Source organism: Branchiostoma lanceolatum, chromosome 11 (assembly GCF_035083965.1).
Source record: "Branchiostoma lanceolatum isolate klBraLanc5 chromosome 11, klBraLanc5.hap2, whole genome shotgun sequence".
NCBI classification, from domain to species: Eukaryota; Metazoa; Chordata; class Leptocardii; order Amphioxiformes; family Branchiostomatidae; genus Branchiostoma; species Branchiostoma lanceolatum.
In genome coordinates, this window is record NC_089732.1 from 3,596,111 (window position 1) to 3,616,033 (window position 19,923).

General features: G+C 40.1%; 1 protein-coding gene across 7 annotated transcripts in view; it reads left to right on the plus strand.

The window, feature by feature from the left end:
* Positions 1–19,923, plus strand: part of LOC136444970 (cAMP-dependent protein kinase catalytic subunit alpha) — a 39,310-nt gene that overhangs the window by 4,322 nt on the left and 15,065 nt on the right. For 3 of the 7 annotated variants that reach the window (XM_066442775.1, XM_066442777.1, XM_066442778.1), the window contains exons 2-3: positions 17,885–17,914; positions 18,927–18,988. In XM_066442775.1, coding sequence (XP_066298872.1) covers positions 17,885–17,914; positions 18,927–18,988 — 92 coding nt within the window. Of the gene's footprint in view, positions 1–5,847; positions 6,072–17,884; positions 17,915–18,926; positions 18,989–19,923 lie in introns of those variants that run through there. The other 4 variants (XM_066442776.1, XM_066442780.1, XM_066442779.1 and 1 more) reach the window with 3 other exon arrangements.

Sequence of the window (19,923 nt, forward strand, 5' to 3'; positions counted from 1 at the left end):
AACAAACTTCCCTTTGATATGAAATACAATATGATTGATAGAGGAACAGCGAATATATGATCCACCAAAGTCGAGCCTTCTAATGTCTAAAGTTTGCCGCTCGCCGTACTCTCCGAGCAGAAGTCAGGAGCAGATCGTAACGGTTTCCAGACCCAACTTGGCCTTGCTTGGGTCTAGTCTTTCTATGCATATCTCCATACAGAGCAGCTGCAAAATGAGAAAATATATGTCGTAAATTGAAAAAAAAGGCAAACAGATACTAGTACTACTGTTGTAGAGTGCCAAAGTAATTTCCAAAGTACAAAAAAGACATGATAGAATAAGAATGCAGAATCTATTGTTTCTGTGTGTTTAGTTATTTGTTCAACTTCCACCTTCCTGGCCACTTAGATTTCATGATAAATGCAACTTTCTGTCTTTTTTAGAAAACGTTTTTCGCACGCTCGCATCAGTTTTGTGGTTCCCAATGATGGCATCCATATAACGTAACCAACATGGCCTAACAGTTCGCGTAAGTCGACATTCCTGCGGCCCCGGTATGTTCCGGGGGAGCGCTGTGAGACGCCCTTGACCGATCCGTGGCCTTCCCTCGCGGAAACGCGCATTCCTGGGCTAGATATGCGACTCTAGTCTCCACCGCTGACTCCTCCGGGGGCGGGAAAATAAAGCAGAACCCAACCAACCTAATGGGAAATAAATTGTTCTCCGGGTCAAAGGATTAACTCACCGGAATTTTATATCACTCGGTCTTCATCAGCTATCTGACCCAAGCGCTGTAGACACATGGTTTTTTTGCAGGTGTGACGTCATCGCTGGGTCAAAGTTCGTCGGAAGTCGGTGCCTCCCCCCGTCCCGGATGAGAGAAGGCAGGTGCGCCCTGATGTAGATGGCCTCTCGCGAAGTAGTCGTGTTCATTTGTTCTCTTTTCTATCCAGATTACACTGTTAACATAATCTTTGGCCTGTAGGAGTTAACCGGCTTTGTTTGGGCAGATTGTATTGTCCTTGTCTTTCCTGCAAATTTGTCATTCGAAGTTTCTCCAATTTCTAATATCTTTTAGCTCCCAAAGAAGTCTGGAGAATAGCTGTGTCGCAGAGCGAAAAGGCCCCGGAAGTTTTTGAAAGAGTGAAGTTCGCCTGTAAGGCAAACATTTTGTGAAAATCAAAGTTTCACAACCAGGCCGTTATGTAAAATAACTTCGAAGTGTCTGCTAGATAGGTTTTTGGCTTACGGCAAGGAAGGATTTTTGATTATTTTGAGTTAAATGGGGCGTAAATTTTCATCGGTTTCTCATGCTCACTCAGGCTGTGTTGTTATCTGTCGCGACGGGCACGGGTTGCTGTTGGACGGGGGATTCTGGCAGAGACAAAAATATCTCGTCAAGACAGAACTAGCCTCCTTTGCAGGCTTTCCGGTGGGCGTTTATTTTCGGGGGGAGCGCTGATTCGCGTTTTTCGACATATCAGAAGTCTCCACTAGGCCTTCCTACGGGCGTAAGGATCGTAGAATTTGGCTGAAAATGAATAAAAAGCCAGTAGAGTCGGTCCACGGTGAAGATCACATTTCGCCCGAGTAGGAGCCTGCAAATGAAACCCTGGCAAATATTTTCCCTACAGCCGGCATAGTTAGTCTACCATACCTAGAGACAACTAGTAACATATGAGCGGGTTCTTTTGCTGGAGAATCCTAATTCCTCGGAGCGGCATTTAGGATTTCTCTGGCAAAAAGAACCTGGCCCCGATATGTTGAAAATCACGAACCAGCACTCCCGCTGCCGGCTAGAAAACCCACAAAGGGGGCTATTGCAGAGGGAGCTCGGAATAAAAAGTTCTGTGTTCTCGTTATGGAGGTCGCCAGGCTAAATATAGAGCCTCGGTCCCGGACGGATACAATGACCCCGGAACTTTGACCGCGGGCGAACGCCCGGCTGTAGTCCAGGCCGTTGGATACTTGTTGACCTGGGTGAAACCTGGAGTTAATGGAATCCCGGCCGTAGCTATAGTTTTCGTGGATCCTAGCAGCAGAACTGTCTTAGGATAGAGGATGGCTGGCAGTGATGGTAAGCCAACGTACCGATTATTTGCGCTTCTTTTAAATCACCGATATTTACCTCTATGGATTCAGTGAGAACCCAAAACAAGGGCATCAGTTCTACGTGTGTCAGCTATAGTACACCATGGGTGTGCATGTGTTAAGCACCAGGTCACAGCGTGGCATGTACGTCCCCGAGGCAGTGGTTCCTCATAATTGACAAGAAATTGTTTTGCTGTGACTGCCTGGCGAGAATTATGGGGCAAGGTCGTTTTCTGGGTCGCTGGTATGCCGTCACGCCAAATTAACAGCGAGGACAGAACTGGTTAGTGTGTGTACAGGGACTGGTCGAGGGATAGTCTGTTTTCATTTGATTTGATTTATTTTCTCGCGTCTTTATCATATTCTCCAAGCAGATTTTTTAGGCCGGGGGTAAGACGTTTCTGGATGGAAAGAAACGTTAATTAAAATCGCGGCCACTCCTAGCCCCCAACCGAAACCTCTGGGGCATACAGCAACTAGCCACTTGATGTGAAGATGTGTAACTTAGCTAACAAACTGGCACCTTGCTGTAACGCAAGACCTGTGCACCTTAAAGTAATTCACGCTCCTTCACCTGTACTTCGTCACGAGAATAGCGCTTGAAAAATTGCAATTGCAGTCGCTGATTGAAGGATAGAGAATGAAAGAAGTTTACTTTTGGGATCATCGTTAAATGTACAGTTTGATATGAACAGTACCGGTATCATCCGCATGGACACACGTTGTTGCTACAACAGAACATCCTGGATTAGAAGAAAAGTAAACACAGCGTTGCATCATAGCCGTCCTTGTTAGCAGCTTAAGGTTTAAAACTACATATATCTTTGCATGCTATAGCTAGATATACGTAAAAAGGCGACGACCGTTTCAAAAGGCGACGAGGCTGTGTTAACGAGACGGAAGTTAGCGTCGCCGCATCTGTGCCCCCGGTCAGTACCTCTGATCAATTTGACATATAGATCGATTCTAGCGAATTCACTCAAACCCACCAAGTTTACTAAACACCAGAGATTAAAGCTTGCGACGTGACTTTTGGTACCAGCAGCAGTAGACAGAATGTCCTGTATTAAGGTCATGTTGATTTGATTATATGGATGACATCAATTTTGTTCCGTTAAAAAAAAGGTTTTGGACCATACTGTAAATCATACAAAGCAGCTGAAACGTGAGCAAGTCTATGTCGTGCATTTCAAAAGATATTTCGGAGAATGGATGCTAATATCTTTGAATACCAAGGTCAATTCCAAAGTCAAAGGACTCTAATCTGCGTGTCAGTCAATCAACGCACACTTCGGTACGACAGTAGCAACCACTTACAGGCTGTTATGGTCTGCCGTTGCTATGACGACCCTGTGACAGTAACAGCTGGGCAATGTTATGAGATGAAGCGTTTTATTCATATAGACAGTACTAGTTGTCTCTTATTTAGGGACGTACCAAGGTAATAAGGGTAATGGGGGTATGAGGATGGTGCTAGTTATTTCCAGTCTCTTGATTTTTTCTGGTGTACTTCGTTGCTTTCGCCAACATTTTGATTGTGCGAGGAACATATTTTCGTTGCTTGGATTTCTATCCTAGTGCTTATTAGACGAAGAATACCTTTAATCTTGGGTCGTGATGACGCAAAACCCATTAAACAGCTGCTTAGTATAGATAAATCTATTCAAACGACTGAAGTGGTTGTTTTCATGTCCTAATGCCCTGAGGAAAGTAGACGCAGTCGGCCTTCCAGTTACATAGGGTCAATTACGGTACGTCTCGCTAGATGACGCTTTTGCATTATCAATCGTTCACCCCGGCTGAATTGGTTGCGAGAGAGACTTACGCGTACGTTTAATTTTAGCTTTCCGACTATCTCTGAATTTATTTGAATTTGACAACTTGGGCCATTGCTGAGCAAAACAAATCAGTGAACCAACTTTAAAAAATTCGCCAAACAAAGTCAAGAACGGGTAATTAAGGTGAATCAATAGTCAGGGGGACAGTGGAAATTGCTGTGCGGGATGTTTCTGTATCTGTGTCTCGCAATCTGTGTAACCACCCTTCGGCACTACACACCAGCTATCATAAATATAATACAGGCCCATTTTCCAAGTAGAAGTTTCAGCCGGGGGTTAGTAATAGTGGCCTCACCCCCTCCACGTTAAAATCGCGGCCACTACTAGCCCCGAAACCGTGACCTCTGCTTGGAGAATATTACAGGCTCGCGTAGACCAGAAGATGTGAACAGAGCGAACTACTCCAGTGATACATGTTCAGTCCAATCAAGGTCCTTGGTCCCATGTACTTTTCAAGTGGCCATAAAATTGGCCATCAAATGGTGATAAAATTGGAAAAATTAGTATTTTTAACCTCCTTGATTGGACTAAGCAAACAGCCGTGCATAATTAAAGTTGAACAACGGCTAAAAGTAGAACACAATGGGCTAGGTGTGACCAACGAAGTCTATTTAAAGCACAACCTGTCTCACCAAGGAGGTTTAAAATAGAATTTGTTTGTCACACCTAAGTTGACCCAACCCATTGATTTCTAATTTTAGCCGTTGTTCAACTTTAATCATGCATGTCTGTTTGTTTTATAATAGTCCAATTCATATCCGCCACTTGAAGAAAAATGTATAGGACTGAACGTATCACTTGAGTGGTTAGCTCTATCCACACCTTCTTTAGCCATTTTCTGTCAGTTGGGGCAAGTCTGATTGCCGAATTTTGGTAGTCAGCCTACGGTAGTGGAATTGTGACAGTGGTATTTACATGAACCTACATGCTCTCCATTGACCTACTTATAAACAAACAAACAGGCAGGCAGATATAGGTAATTAGGGCTTTTGTTGTATTCAAATCTTAATTTGGATATGAAAAGTCATCAATGTTTTTCATTCCCGTTGTTGTCATGTATAACTTATAAGTATTGATACCGATTGGCACAAATACGGGTAATAATTGTCCAGGAGAGTCAGTCCGCGGGAAGGCTAACATTTCCCTTCAACTGTAAGGGAAATGGCCAACCTCTCCTGGCAAATCATCCTCCTTAAGCCAGCGTAGTTTAATAGTCTGGTAGAGACTATACTTTTTGCTACGTATCGTCATGTCTCAGTGCGAGGTCGTTAGCTTCCTTTACGGAGAAAGTAAGGCTTCTTCCAAGAACTTAGACTCTTTCATGTCCTGATTAGACAATTGCCTGGTTACGTTTTATTTTTTGTCACCAACACGCTCTCCATTGTCCTAGTTACAAGCAGACAGATATGGATAATTACTAAATTAGGTCATTTTTCACTGTTGCGTTTGATGTTTTAATCTTTAACGAAATGCCAACAACTTGATATCCAAAGTCATCAATGTTTACCATTCCTGTGGTTACCATGTGTTACTATCGATATATTTGTACAAGGGCGTCTATTAGACTTTGCTTTGTGTGCACGGGAGCTATTTTTAGAAGCCCAAATACAAAAGTGTGTGCTTAAAATAGATGCACGCCCCTCTTGCCACCTTAATGTGAATGAACACCGGCTGACCAATCAGCGAGCAGGATGTGTCTGGTCACGTGACAAGACCTGCAACCATCCCATAATACTCTCGTCCGCCATTTTTGAGGTTCACCTGTAGGAAAAACGTGTTATTCCGCAGGACAAAACATAGTGCTCTATCATATACAAATTTTCGGATAAACCAAGTCCTTGACGTACTTAAAGTGACACAGAATTTAAAACAAAACCTAACAGGTTTAAGGTGATTTTCTAGCTATGAGCTGTTTGGCTTGTTTTTAGAAGTAGAAATTGCGGAGTGATCCTTGGCAGTTTGGTTTTCCTCACGGCTTGTTTGGCTGTCGGCACATCCCAGTCAGCAGGAATTGGAGCTGGTATTTTGTTACTTTCCATTGAAAATTTTCGCCGAAATTCTCCGAAGATCGCGACGATCTGATCCGCGGGCCGCTCATCCAGTAGCCTCAGACGATGGGAAATGCAGCCGCGGCCAGGAGGGGAGATCCCGCCGACACTGGTATGGCGTCGTTTGTGCCTAAGCAAACTCCCACCATCAGCATGTTGTGTGTTGGATGGCCGTGGGACGATTTCTGGGAAAAGGATGACATGTTGCATGTTGTTGCCTCTAGGTTTTCCATGCTCCCCTCAGTTTTTGCTCAGTATTGTCCCAGCTGATCGTTTTGGTTGTAGCCACACACATGCCAAAACCGCCCAGTTTGTGTACACTCGTGTTTGTGGTTTGCATATGAATGTTGTTGTCCCGTTCCCCGCCCCTCCCCATCCATCCTCAGGTTTTTATAAGGCTCTTTTCCAAACATACAGCTCCGCCCAGGACACCAACCCCTGTCAAAACATTCCTAAATACGACCGTACTTTCGCTGTGTGGCCTGTTAAGTGTTGGAAACATTGGGAATAATGTAGATCTTTGCCAAGAGTTTGGAAAGAACGTTGCGATTTATTTATATATGGCTATCCGCGTTCTGTTCTATTTTTAGTAACAGGGGGCAGAACCTTGGCTTTGATGACCTGTTGGAATCGTCTGAACATTTGCTTTGATTATTTTTTTCATTTTATCAATCCAAACACTCAGTTGGTTTTTAACACTGAATAGTTATTACACCATATTGACCATTCCTAATTTAAGGATTGCTAAATGTTTCTTTTGGCAATTCTATTTTATGACATTTTGACCTTGACCTAAGCAAAACATGATTGGATTTAAAAAATAGTTCATTGATTTATTAAAGAAAATCGAATCAGCTGACCAGTCACTTGGGTTATAAAATTTTCAATGGCAGACTTTTTAATGACAATTTTATTATGATACTATTACTATTAGAAATACATAGAAGGAGAAAATACCCCCATCGTTTTTATGATATACTACTTGTTTGTTGCCACCACACGACAACTCGTGTTGTTTGTTGTGGGGATGTGATACCATCAGAGTGGTGCTAGCGTTGGTATTCTGACTATTTTTTGCACAGCACCGATAACTTTGGTGAGTAAACTTATTATGAGTCTGGCCATGCCAATCACAAGATCCAGGGCTCGAAATACTTGATTTCCTTTTTTTCTGCAATACTTGTTTCCTGATGCAAATTCTGATTTCTGTTAGCATGCCAAGTTGCAAGTATTACTATCTGTAATTTCAAAGAAAAGTCAGCAATTAGGCAATTTTTGTATTTCAAGCCCTGCAGATCCACTTAGAAGGACTGTTTAGTATACAATGAATGACCCAACATCAATATAACTTTATGTAACTTGTAAGCACTACCGTAACCACTACGTTAACTCTTACCCAAAGGATGCGGATCAAAAAAAGCAGAAGAAAGAACCAAAAATGTGTTATTTCTGTGACATATAAGTTACAAGTCTATAAAATATGATACCTTAGTCTCATACAACTAGCTACTTGGAAAAGGCAAAAAGCTTCACCTCAAATCTCAATTTGAGGATGACTGCTTTACCTTTACTTTACCATACCACTTCAAAGTGGTTGTATTTAGCTTTTCTTTTCAAAATAACAGTTACGTTTTGACATGTGACACCGGATAAACCGGATAGTGAATGTGTGAGTGATTAGTATGATAAATCCTGGTGTATGTGCACAGTCCTTAAAAAGAGACAGTCACACTATTTGGAGTAGCAATAGACATGTGAACTCAAGGCGACCAAACCTTGATTTAAGTCACACAGAAAAGGAGAAACAATGAAATCCTGACTTAAAAGTGTTATTTTCTAGTGATAGTTCACTGTCTTTGTCAAAGCCACAGCTGTATTATGTGTCAATAGGTAATCACATGGTGTGGTCGCCAGGGTACAAAATGTACACTTGCAAGGAAAACATGTTTTGGGTATTATACTCACTTGGCAACACAGTGCACTAAATAACTTGCCACACTAAATAAGTTAATAACTTACGTGTACCCTCAAAATCATTTTTTCACCTTGCAGCATATAGTATAGATATCTACAACGTAAACAAGCTGCCAGTTCTAATTATGTGAGATATGTTTTTCCCCACTTATCTAAGCTCAAGGGCTTTCCCATGTATTCCCAGCCATTGTATACCTATTTCTAGTACACAAAGCAGATAGTTTTGCATAGAATGCTTGTTCCCAGTTCAAATTTTGTCAAGATCCAGGTCTAACTAGTAAGGTATACAATGTATATGCATGCAAGTTTTGTTGCCTTTTGAGTACAAGTCGGTTGAAAAGACGTACGTGTGTAAAACAGATTTAACATGACAAAACACATATTTCTAGTACACACAGCCGATAGTTTTGCATAAAATGCTTGTTTTCCGTTCAAATTTTGGTTGGGGTCTAAGGTATAAATGCACACATGTTTCGCTGTATTTTCTGCACGCGTCCGTTGAAAGCATTGCACAGAGTGAAATGACACTTTCTGTTGCCAAAAGACAAGTTGTGTACATCTTTCCCCCTTTTGATAAGTCCATTGTGCATGTTACGTTGGGAGTCAACCCGTGCCCATGTATGTACGTGCAGTGTTCTCGCCAGGCCTTTTCAGCATAGGGGCCCCCTATGCTGTGATTTTGACCCCCTATGCTGTGATCTGGACCCCTATGCTGTGTTTCAACCAGCCTAGGGGTGTTTCTTTCAGGGACAAACCTTGTGACCCTTCATAAATCTTATAAAAAGTTAATATTTGGCTTTAGAATGAGGCTGTGACAGAGGAAAAAGTCTACTTCACAAAATTTATCCCTCAAAATGCATGAAAAAATGTCTCATTGGGTTATGAATTTACAAATTTTCCGGGGGAACATGCCAGACTCCCTACTCTGGTCATGTCTTCAGCACTCCACGCGTGACTTGCACCGCGTAAAGTTGGCCTTCTGTACCTGACCCCTATGCTGTGAAAAAATTCTGGTGAGAACACTGACGTACATGTATGTGTCCGTCTGTGTGTAATGGATACCCTAACATTGTGTCGTGTGACGTAAGTGGGGCAATTTCTGATCAGGGTTGGCAGCTGGGAGGATGCGGTAACCGTGGCGATAGGATCAACCGAGTCCCCCCACTCTGACAGGTGTTTTTGTGGCTGTGGCAATTAAACATAAGGGCCTGCATATTAGATAATGTCAGGCGCATACATTAATACGTCAGCGTCATCTTTTATTGCCTGGGTTTGGAGATAGATGGTGTAAACTGATTCGTGACATCATCTGGTTCATAAGGAAAAAAGTGTCAGTGTTGGTATCATTGTTATAAATGATATGTACAGGACTGAGTTTTGTTTAACAGTTAGGTCTTATTCATTCATACATTTTTACTGGAGAAAAAAAGATCCAGACGCTAGATTATGATGATGATGAGGTCTTATTTAGACATTATTATGCTTTGATACTTATTATTATCTAGATCTAATCATTATAAAAGTTGTTTTCTAACGATTCAAAATGTGGCCGTCATTTTGTTTATTTTTATTTTGGTGATATTTGAAGCAGAAATCATTTGCGTCTGTGTTATGTTATATTTTAGTCAAATATAAAAAAAAACTATCCAAGCGGTCAATATGTTAGATATTGCAGTTAAAACTAATAAAAATGTGTCTTCCTATTTTTTTCTCTGCTGATCAGATAATGAAATTGTATTCCTACAGATACAGTTATATGTCTTGCTATTTTGTTTCTATATTTTGTAGACATTGAAAGATTATTTATTATATATATATATATTATAGGTATCAAACAATATGACAGGTTGATATGATTCTCTTCATTTCTCCCTCCTAATGATCTTGTTTTTCTGACATGTCTGCCTCATTCCCATGTGACCAGCCACTGCATGTGAGTGTGACCATTTTTAACTTGCCTTTTTCTTTCTTTTCTTTTCCACTGCAAGCTGTGCAGCCTCATTCTTTGCAGTTACGTTTGGGTTATTCACCGTTTTCTTTGCGTATCACCATGCATTTCCGTAGACTTATCTGTACAGTAGTTTCAATCCCCCACAGAGCACAATGTAAAAACACTGTCAGTGGCGTGAACATTGTTTTTGGACGTCTTTAGATTTCCTCTGATCATGTAAAAGGTACAAAATGTAGTGGTAATGCTAAAGGTAAATGTTGAGCTGTAGTGAGTGTTGTAACTTGTATGCACAAATACTCTGATTACATTGTGTAGCAGTACAATATGCCTGTAAGCAAGGGATGACCTCATAATGTCCAAGGTCTTGTCTGTAGGATTTCAAAACCAAATTTGTATCCTTGTTTTGGGTTTGCGGTGTCTAATTTTTGTCATGCTTTTTTTTCCATTCCACCATGGAATGGTTTATGAATTATAGAAAAGGTGTCTTTGTACCTTCCACGCAGAAACAATTTTGGCAACCATCATGTATTGAGATACAACTTTATACTGGGAAAAAAGCCCTCTCCAGAACCTTTGTTCATTGAAAGCACTGTGATTCTCCTCTCTTCTACAAACCCCTTCGTAGTTCTTAAAAGCAGACGCCTATATTTGATATGTATTTCTCAATGACAAACAAAATTCTCATCCGCCAAATTGAAAAAAAGTCTAATGTAAGAAATTGCTTATGTCCTTAGAGGAGTCGATAGTCCTCTGTTTTGTCCAGTTAGGGATTTGCCTTGAGCTTGTGTATCACAAATTGGTCTAGAAATAGAGGATTTTGAGGGCCATTGAGCTTATGTTGAAATTGCACAGGATTTACCACAAATTTATACAGACTACTTACAAGGACAACAGGCTCAAGAATGGCTTTATATTTAGACTAGTACAGGTTGAATTAAGTTTTAACCAAGTCTCTAAAAATTTGTGATGATCGAGTTACTCCCAAGTGGAAAAGCAAGTCTTCCTAGTCCATAGCTGTAATTGTAGCTATGTTGGTGGGATGCTACACTGCCCCAGGGTACTGAAGACCTTTCCTCTCAAATGTCAGAACATTCGGCTCTTTTCAAGTAGGCTCTGTGAAGCCGTTCATCTTGTACGTGAAGAAGTCAGCTTAGAATTTTGACACCGAGTGACTTCATATATTCTACGTAATCTGGAATGAAACTCACAATGTATTTCAGTAGCCTTTTCTTGCCGTTCAGGCGAAGTTTACTCAAGGTGGGGTTTTATTCAGGATGTTCAAATAAAGATTGTTCCCAAGTATTTGCCAATTGTGCATGGCCTATGGCCTGCGTGTTATCAGTCAGAAAGGTAAATGTTTTAGCATTCATGCATTTGTTCTGGTATTTGCACAGGTTGTTTGTAACCCAGATTTCTGCCACTAGAAATTTCTTGTCTTGTTATATGGCACACCTTGCAGGACATTCTAATAATTTGCCACGTTACCATCATTTCTTACATTTGTGGGATCTTTGCTATAGATTTTTTATAGTAATTTGGGCACCTATATTATCTTTATCACCACAACACACTTAAAATGTATTCCCCAACAAGTAGATCTTGTATTTGTACGTGTACAGCTTTGGAAGTTACATGGATATGTGGTACATGTATAGTGATATTTATTATGAACAAAGTAATAGATATAGATGAGGTAGAGTTGTTTGTTTTCATCTACAGTTTAGAATATTGTAATCGTATAGTAGAAAGTAACAGTTACTGGCTGTAACTTGTACTAGTATGCAGTTTCAGGAATTATGATAGTATTAGTAATACCTTGACCTTCAAATTTACATACTGTAACATACAGCTTCAACTTCAAGCATTGTTAGAAATTCAGCTGTGAAAACCATTGTCGAAAATTTAAGAGCCCATTTATTCTGAAGAGGCTTTGTGTTTTTGTAGTCTCCCCAATGACCTGTAAAGAGCATACTTAAATTACAAGCGATAATAGCTATCTTTGAAGGTACTGCAATGACGTAAAACGTTTCTCCCTAGACGGAATTGCAAAGATTTTCTTCTCTTATTTTGATGTCTTTGTGACAGAACTGTGTCCGTGTACTGTAAAACATGAAATGTTTGTGGTTCAGGATTTCACAGTGAGCTCACAGTGGGCAAACTTGTCACGCGTTATTACGGGTGTCTGAACTGCAAACTTAAAACAATGTGGATACCTTCTGCTGCGAAATTAAGTCAAGAACATCCTTAAATTATGTTCACATGTGATGAAAGAGGTCTGAAAATAAGGTACATAAAGGTTATGTGGTTGTCTTTGAAGATAAGTTGTATAACGGTAGTGACGTCAAACCTTTCTCCCTAGCGGAAACTGCAAAGATTATTTTGGTATTTTCATGTCTGTGTCAAAGAACTGTGTCCCGATTGTATGGTACTGTTACTGAAATAGTAAGTCATGAAATATTAGCAGTGGTTTTCAGGTTTGTTGAGTTTTCATGTTGAATTCTCACAGCTAGCTCATGACACAGCGAACTGTCTTGCATTTTGTCTTGTTTCAACTGTCAACTTAAAACTCCTTTCCTTCCTACAGCAAAATTAAGGCCCCATTAACTTTTTAGATTTTTCAAAAGGCTATCACATTTCCCTGATACTAGATTATGAAGCGTCCTTTCTAAAGGACCAAGCACTAAATGTAGAAAAAAACATAGTGCTCTGTCCTAATCAGGTTAACCAGTTTGTAATTTTAAACACGTCTCGTAATGAAATCCAAACACATGTTCGTGACATATTTGTAGGGAATTCTGTTGTCAAATTGTTCTAATGGATTTGTTTTCGTAACAATCACATTAGCTGCGTTGTTGGGGTATAAACGTACGGGTGGGCAGTACAATAGCGTATTTATTTACTATTGGTGGACACCCATGACTTTTTGAACCTCCTACAATGTACACATTGCTATGCTTTTACACTTACATTCTTAAAGTTTGTTTATTATTTTCTTTCAACTTAAGTTAAATGACTTTTAAGGAGTGGACAGATCCTTTTGAATTCAATGGATTTTTTTTATTATTTTTGCTCTAACTTTAACAAAGTGCATGTAGAGTTTTTAATGTCACTTGAAATTTTTCATACTTTTTGATCACTTGCCCAGCAAAGATCTCAGACATTCTAAGTAAGGGTAAGTTCAACCCTAGTTTTTTAAAACTTTTTTTTATAGCAATTTTTTGTTTTGTTTTTTGAAAATACCTTTCACCCTTATTTCTTTTACTTTATCCCTTTTTTTATTCCAGCCAAAGGCAAAAGTTCTAGAGGTGAGACAAGAAGTAGAATGATTTTTTTTATCGAGGAAAAGTTAAGATTTGTATCAACATGTAAACTAGTAGTAACATATGTTTCATTATTTCACTGGCATCTTCTTCAAACCATAGATTTGCTATCCAGCTTTGGTAGGTATCTACGTACATACATCTAAGAGTTATGTCAAAACTTGTGTGAAAGTCTCTCATTAAAGATTGTGCGAAGTTAGTAACTTGTTGCAGTTAAGTTAAGGATATTAAGTCAACCTCGATTCCAATTTACTTGGTATCAAACTTTTTTTTTCAAAGTTGAGGTCAACATTGTGCTATTTTGTCAAAAGAAAACTACTTGTGTTTAGAAGTAGTATCCAGCATTTGATTTACAGGTGTGATTTAAATGACTAACAGTACATGTACAAAATTTGATCATAATGTTTTGATAACCGTGAGTCAGGGACTGGTAGAGCAAAAAAAATCTTTCAAAACACATATTTTATTTCTTGGGTCAATGACCGCTGATCTGGGAAAAGCAAGTCCTCAGCAACCACCCTGACATGTACACACAAACCCAACATTGGCAGGGCAAACAAAACATACAGTAAAGCTGTCAGCAGTGGCATTTGTAAACTGTTTTGTTATGTATCCCTACCCAGGACATTGACTCTAGTGGTGTAACGTCAGAATTTATCAACACAATTCTGCTGGGTCACACATATCCTACACCCTGAAAAATGTGTCTAAAACTAGTAGCAGAAATCTCCAATGCAATGTCCCCCACTTTAATGTACTCCTGCATATCTAAACTGTGCATACACGGGGGATGCTGCACTAGAGATCTCACACTGTTTTTCAAAGTGGCAGATACAGTCAAACCTGCCCAAGGCGACCACCCGGCGGACCGAGCAAAAACGGTCGCGATGGACAGGTGGTCGCCATGAAGAGGATGCCACTCACATGTTTCCAGGTCGAGGTTTTCAAATACAGTACGTAAATGGATGGAAAATTATGTGAATTTAGACAGCATGACCCCCACCAGGTTCAATTCTCATTGACAGAAAGATCCTACAAAAATTACATTTTCCGTTATCGTTGTAATAATTGTATACCGCTACATCGTGTAAAAATTTTCGTCATAATTTTGACTACAAAACAATGGTTGCCTCGATGATCTCGCAGCGCCCTCCCGCATTCACACGTTACATTAAAAAGTACACACACACACGCACATCATCGAAGTTTTAAGGCCTAAGACAAATCCCTAAAAAACACCTGCTGGTCCCAGCCTTTTTTGGGGCGCCGACCGCTGGATAAAAGGGTCAAAAAGTTCTCGATCTGACAACTAAAGATGAAAACGGAACGGTGTGATTTCGTCGCGCCGCGCCGCCAAGCTCTGTGCGACCGCATCGAAAGGTACTAGTCAGTGCAGCAGAACGCACAGCGTCCAATAAAGGTTTGAGATTCATGGAAATAAAAAGAAAATAAGAATATTAATTTTCATCAATAACTAGAGTATTCGTAAATGTTCATACACAAAAGCATCGTGTTTTAGAAAGGTCAGCGGTACGCCAAATCCGGGCCGCGCCAAAATTTCCAAGATGGCGTCGGACCAAGGAACAACATTTCTCGTCCGATGTTTTGCCCGCCGCGAAGTCATTTTTTGGTGGAATTTAGTAAGACACAGATAAATTTTTGTTGAAAATACAAGAAATAGATAGTAATTTCTGTGAAATCTGACTTTTTGACGCCATGCACTACGTATTCGTTTTGAAAATTGAGTTTAAACAGAACTGAGTTTGCGGTAAACTATAAGATTACGATAGGCACAACAACATCACAAACATTTGTCTTTACAATGCTAATAGCGGGAACGTTTTATTAAAACACTTCATGGAGGAATCGATGCTATAACATTGCTGTTCCATATATTTTTGTCCTTATTTTTGTCCTTCAAAGTCTTGAAACATTTCCGTGAAATCCGACAGCAAAATGATCCGATGTCACCACACGCTTGAAAATTAGGCGGCCGCCATGGGCAGGGATTGTGCTCTGTGCGGTCCCAATTCGTGGCGGTCGCGGTCGCGTTGGACAGGTGGTCGCCTTGGGCAGGCAGCTTAATGCTTGTGCCTATGGGGAAAATTTTCGGGACCGAGAAAAAGCGGTCGCCATGGTCAGGTGGTCGCGTTGAAAAGGTGGTCGCCTAGGCAGGTTTGACTGTATAAGTAACCCAGCAGACATGTTTTACTTTAGTATTGATAGTAATTTTTTTGGGGGGGGGAGGGGGGCTCCGCGGTCAACGGTCGACAACAGCACAAAGAAAGTCATGGAAACATGCTTAACAAAATGCCGTAGGATTGTCTTGTAAGGTTGGAGGAATGTATTGTGGCGGTTGTGGTGACGGGGTCTGTTGCGTGTGAGTAATTTGCCTGTGAAATATTTGCACATAAAAAATCTGGGCGGGAAAATATGCAAATTAGCAAGGTTCAACCACCTTTCCCCCTGCTTGCATCATCGAGTGGTTCTGTACCTCAGCCATGTTTTTAACCTTCCCCTGCTAGGGTAGCCAAATTTGTATTGGTTACTGTAAATGCAGAAATATTTGCGGTTGTTTTATGTCCACGGTTTTCGCGGCGACTGTTTCACCGCGAACTCAAAACCACCGCGAATATTTTTGTCCAATACTGTAGCAGTATGTGACTATAGCGCTGCCGCAAAGTTGAAACCACCGCGGCGAACACTCCATTTTGCGAACTAAAATCCATGCGAACTCTCCATTTTGTGAAATTAAAACCACTTTAATGCATTTACAGCATACTACATAATGTTAGGCGGCAGGGAGAAGGTTAAAGTAAAGGAGCACTAAACTCCAGAAGGGGGTGTTATCTGCCAATAGATAATAATTTTAGGTAGTAAAGAGTGCATACTACTTCACAGTATACGACAATCCATTAGTCCCGCACACATCAAAAAGCCTCCAGTATTCTGCTTAACTCCGGATCCCCAAGTGTCTTCTGTGCAATAACACGTTCAGGAACGACAAGGAAAAATTGTCTTGTTTAGTTATTATGGGTTCTTCCATATCTTATCAACAATTAACCCTCTTGGTACATGATTATCACCCCTCATTTATGTCGAAAATATTCCCGATGAAGGAAGTGTCTGTACGTTTGACAAATGCATGGGTAGGGTCTGCATAGTATTATATTATTTTACAAAACACCCGGTCAGTGACTTTGTGTGATATACAACAAGAGGAATTCTGCAAAGAGTTTATGTATTCATTGATACGTAATCTATCGGAAAATAACACCCCCCTTCTGGAGTTCAGTGCTGCTTTAAAATCTATGTTAGATCCAAGATGGTGCCCAGTCATTTGGAAAGCACAGACAGACAATGATTCTTAGTTTAGAAAGGAATTATCCACTGTCTGGTGACTTCTAAGTATGCAGTCTTTTACTGACATGCTGCACTTGTTACTGTACAGTCAAACTTGTGTTTAAAGACCACTCATAGGGCTTAGCAAAACTGATCACTACAGTGACGAAACTGGTCATACTATCAGTCAATCTAGCTATTTTAAGTTATTCTGAGGGACCAGCAAAAAGTGGCCACAAAGTCCTGGTTAGGCCTTATATACAGATGGTCACCAGGGTGCGAAATACTTTTTTGAGCCAGGTTGCCCATGTTGCAACCTAGGGCAAAGGCTAGGTTGCACATCCAAATTTCAGGTTGCTCCAGCAACATTCACAGATTTCTTCAAATCAAGCTCGTATGTAGCGTATAATACTACTTATATTTCAAAATATAAATTAGATAGTATTGTGTTCCCATTGACCTAACAACATCTTGTTTAGCCGAGGGCAGTGTGTTTTTGTCCTTTTCAGCTCAAATTCCACGATCTATGAAGGGTTTTTGATGGTTTAAAACGAAAAAGTGTTGATTTCTTTATTTCAATTAAAGATTTACCAAATTTTATGAGAGTGACACTGTGTTTTTGTGAGCTTCCAGGGCTCCGATTGAGATCTTTGGCTCAAAATATAAGGTTGCACACTGCGCTACCTGGGTTTGGAATTAACTTGCACCAACCAAAATCTTGTTGCACTGTGCAACGTGCAACCAGGTATTTCGCACCCTGGTCACTACAGGTTTGACTGTACTCTGAACTTGAGGATAAATACTTGTTGGAGTAATTTTTCTTTTAAATCATGCCGTTTGAGTTTACAAATGAGAAAGCATCCTCTGATTCACTTTTTCTTTGCAACACATTTTTACGTCCCCCCCCTCCGCATAAAATCAGAAATGACAAATTTTGTAAGAGTTTAATGGTTGTTTAATACTGACCTTTTTGCAGCAGGTTTTCCTGACGACAGTTGGGAATTTTATGAACCCAAGCTTTGCCATTGTCATCCCATTCTCTGTGTCCATTTCGCCCCCCCCCTCCCACGCACGATTTGTTGGGTATCATCATCTACGATGTAGTTTAATAGTGCTTAGTCCTATAGTCTAGGTACACCAACAGCCATATGCATGCCTTTACTTTAGTAACTAACTTTTTGGACAGCATCTTACATCTATGTAAACAGTGTGCTTTTTGCCCCGATTTGGGTGAATAAACCATTGTTATGATATATAACAGTAAAGTATATTGTATGGTTAGATTTTCAATTTGGTGTTTCCTGAAACTTAGCCACCACATGTTCTATTGTCCCACAGGCCATGGCGATGGCTCATACTCTGACAGTGGTTAGTATGTGTTTATGATTTTCCAAATGCACTAAAAAAACAGCAACGGAAGAGCCGAATATATATAATTGTATTGTAATCTATTGCAAATCGTTGGTACTACTACTACTACATTTTAACGGTACATACATTGTACGCACACATTTTTCCAAGTGTAGGGCTACCTTGCTATGCTGTTTAATCCTCTACTGTAGTGCTTTTTTCATCGCCATGATGTTCCCCAGTGCTTCTGTGTCCCTGCAACCCCCCTTCCCCTTCCAAGCACTGTACAGCAAGTTTTTCTTTTTTGTTTGTCGACTTCACATTCATCACATATGTCACAATGTAGTACTGGTGCACAGGATTGTTTTGTTTTAAAATCCTCCTGAATTATAAACCTGCTGTTAGACATATCTAGACGTGGTATGTTACAGCTGTTGCCTTGTAGTACCAATTATCTTATGGTAACCCTCAATGTAAACGTGAAAGAAGTGCTTTTGAAACATTCCAAATCTTGTGCACTTTTGTAAGATCATATTATTAGTGGACCACATTTTCAATCCACAATCATCATTTGTAAAATGCTGCAATTCAGCCTAAACTTGTTTCAAGCTAACATGTCTCATAATAGTGATTTATCATCAAAGTAGATGATCGATTGATTGATTGACTGATTGATTAGTTATTGATCAATCGGCACGGAAATAGAAATATATTGATACAATGGCCAAATGTGACAGTTTCCTATGCCATTTTATGAGCTTTAACAGATGATCGATTTTAAGATTCTTAACCTTATCTTACTTAAAATCATATTTAAGATTAAAAGCTTCTTCTCTTATCATATATATATATTTTGAACTTCTTCCTTCTCACAGCCCTGTACTATCTTGTATTTGCAACTTGCTTGCAAAGGTGATTTTTCTACTTGCATGACTGTCACTGTTTCTGCTAAGTGTCTCAGAAAAGACCCTCGTCAAAACAGAAATGTTGGCACCAACATAAAGATGTGTTTCTCTCTTGTGTTCCACAGTGAAAGAGTTCCTTGCAAAAGCCAAAGAAGACTTCACCAAGAAATGGGAGGCTCCATCACAGGTGAGAATTACTGTCTGTTGATATTCAAATGTGGAGATGTTTTCATGTTCATGTAATTAGTGGTATTGGACACAAAAATTGAATTTGATGCTAGCCATTCACAATAGCTTATCAGAAAGAGCTCACTGAAAGAAACAAAGTGGTTTTTGTTTGAAGTGAATCGAATGTTGTATGGCCAAGCGAGGCTCGAAATTCATTTTTGGAAATAGGTGCACTGGTGCACCAAACCAAAAAAATTAGGTGCACAGAAAAAATTTTGGGTGCACCACATAAAATAAAGTTGAATGTCAGCAAAACTGTTTGATACTAAACCGCCTCTCTTAAGAACTTCAATCTGCACAGCTCCAATTTTGGGTGCACACAGGTGCACATGCACCCACTATTTCGAGCCAGCCTGAGTGCCAAGATATCGGCAGTCAAAGTCTTGATTTTGTGCGTCTTACTCTAAGGTACTGTACATGTATTATGATCGCTATAGACAGGTCACTTAATCGTTTATGTTGTGTCAGTGGGAAAAATTATCCAACTTCCAAGGGACCACCAAAAGGTGATCACAATGGCCAGGTGGTCCTTCTGTAGAGGTGGTCACAGGTTTGACTGTAGTTGTTGTTTACGATTCTTCAACAGTGCCAAATCCAGAGGCCAAACCTGAAGTTTAGTGTGTTGAAACCGTTTAATTTTTCGTTTTTTAATAAAAAATCAGTTTGAGTCATATCCAGGAAGTCATTTGAACACCTGGAAACAGCCTGTTTGCTCACTGCCATGTAGTGTTGACTTCCTGTTCAGATCGTAGCTTGTTCTTTGCTCTGTGTGTGTTTTTCTGTGCCCACGACATTGTTGGCAAACTTGTTATTGCCCAACCAAAGCATCAACTGCGGTATTGTTTGTGACAAAAGGCAGCGTAATCCGATCAGGGCGAGAACAATCCTTGATTC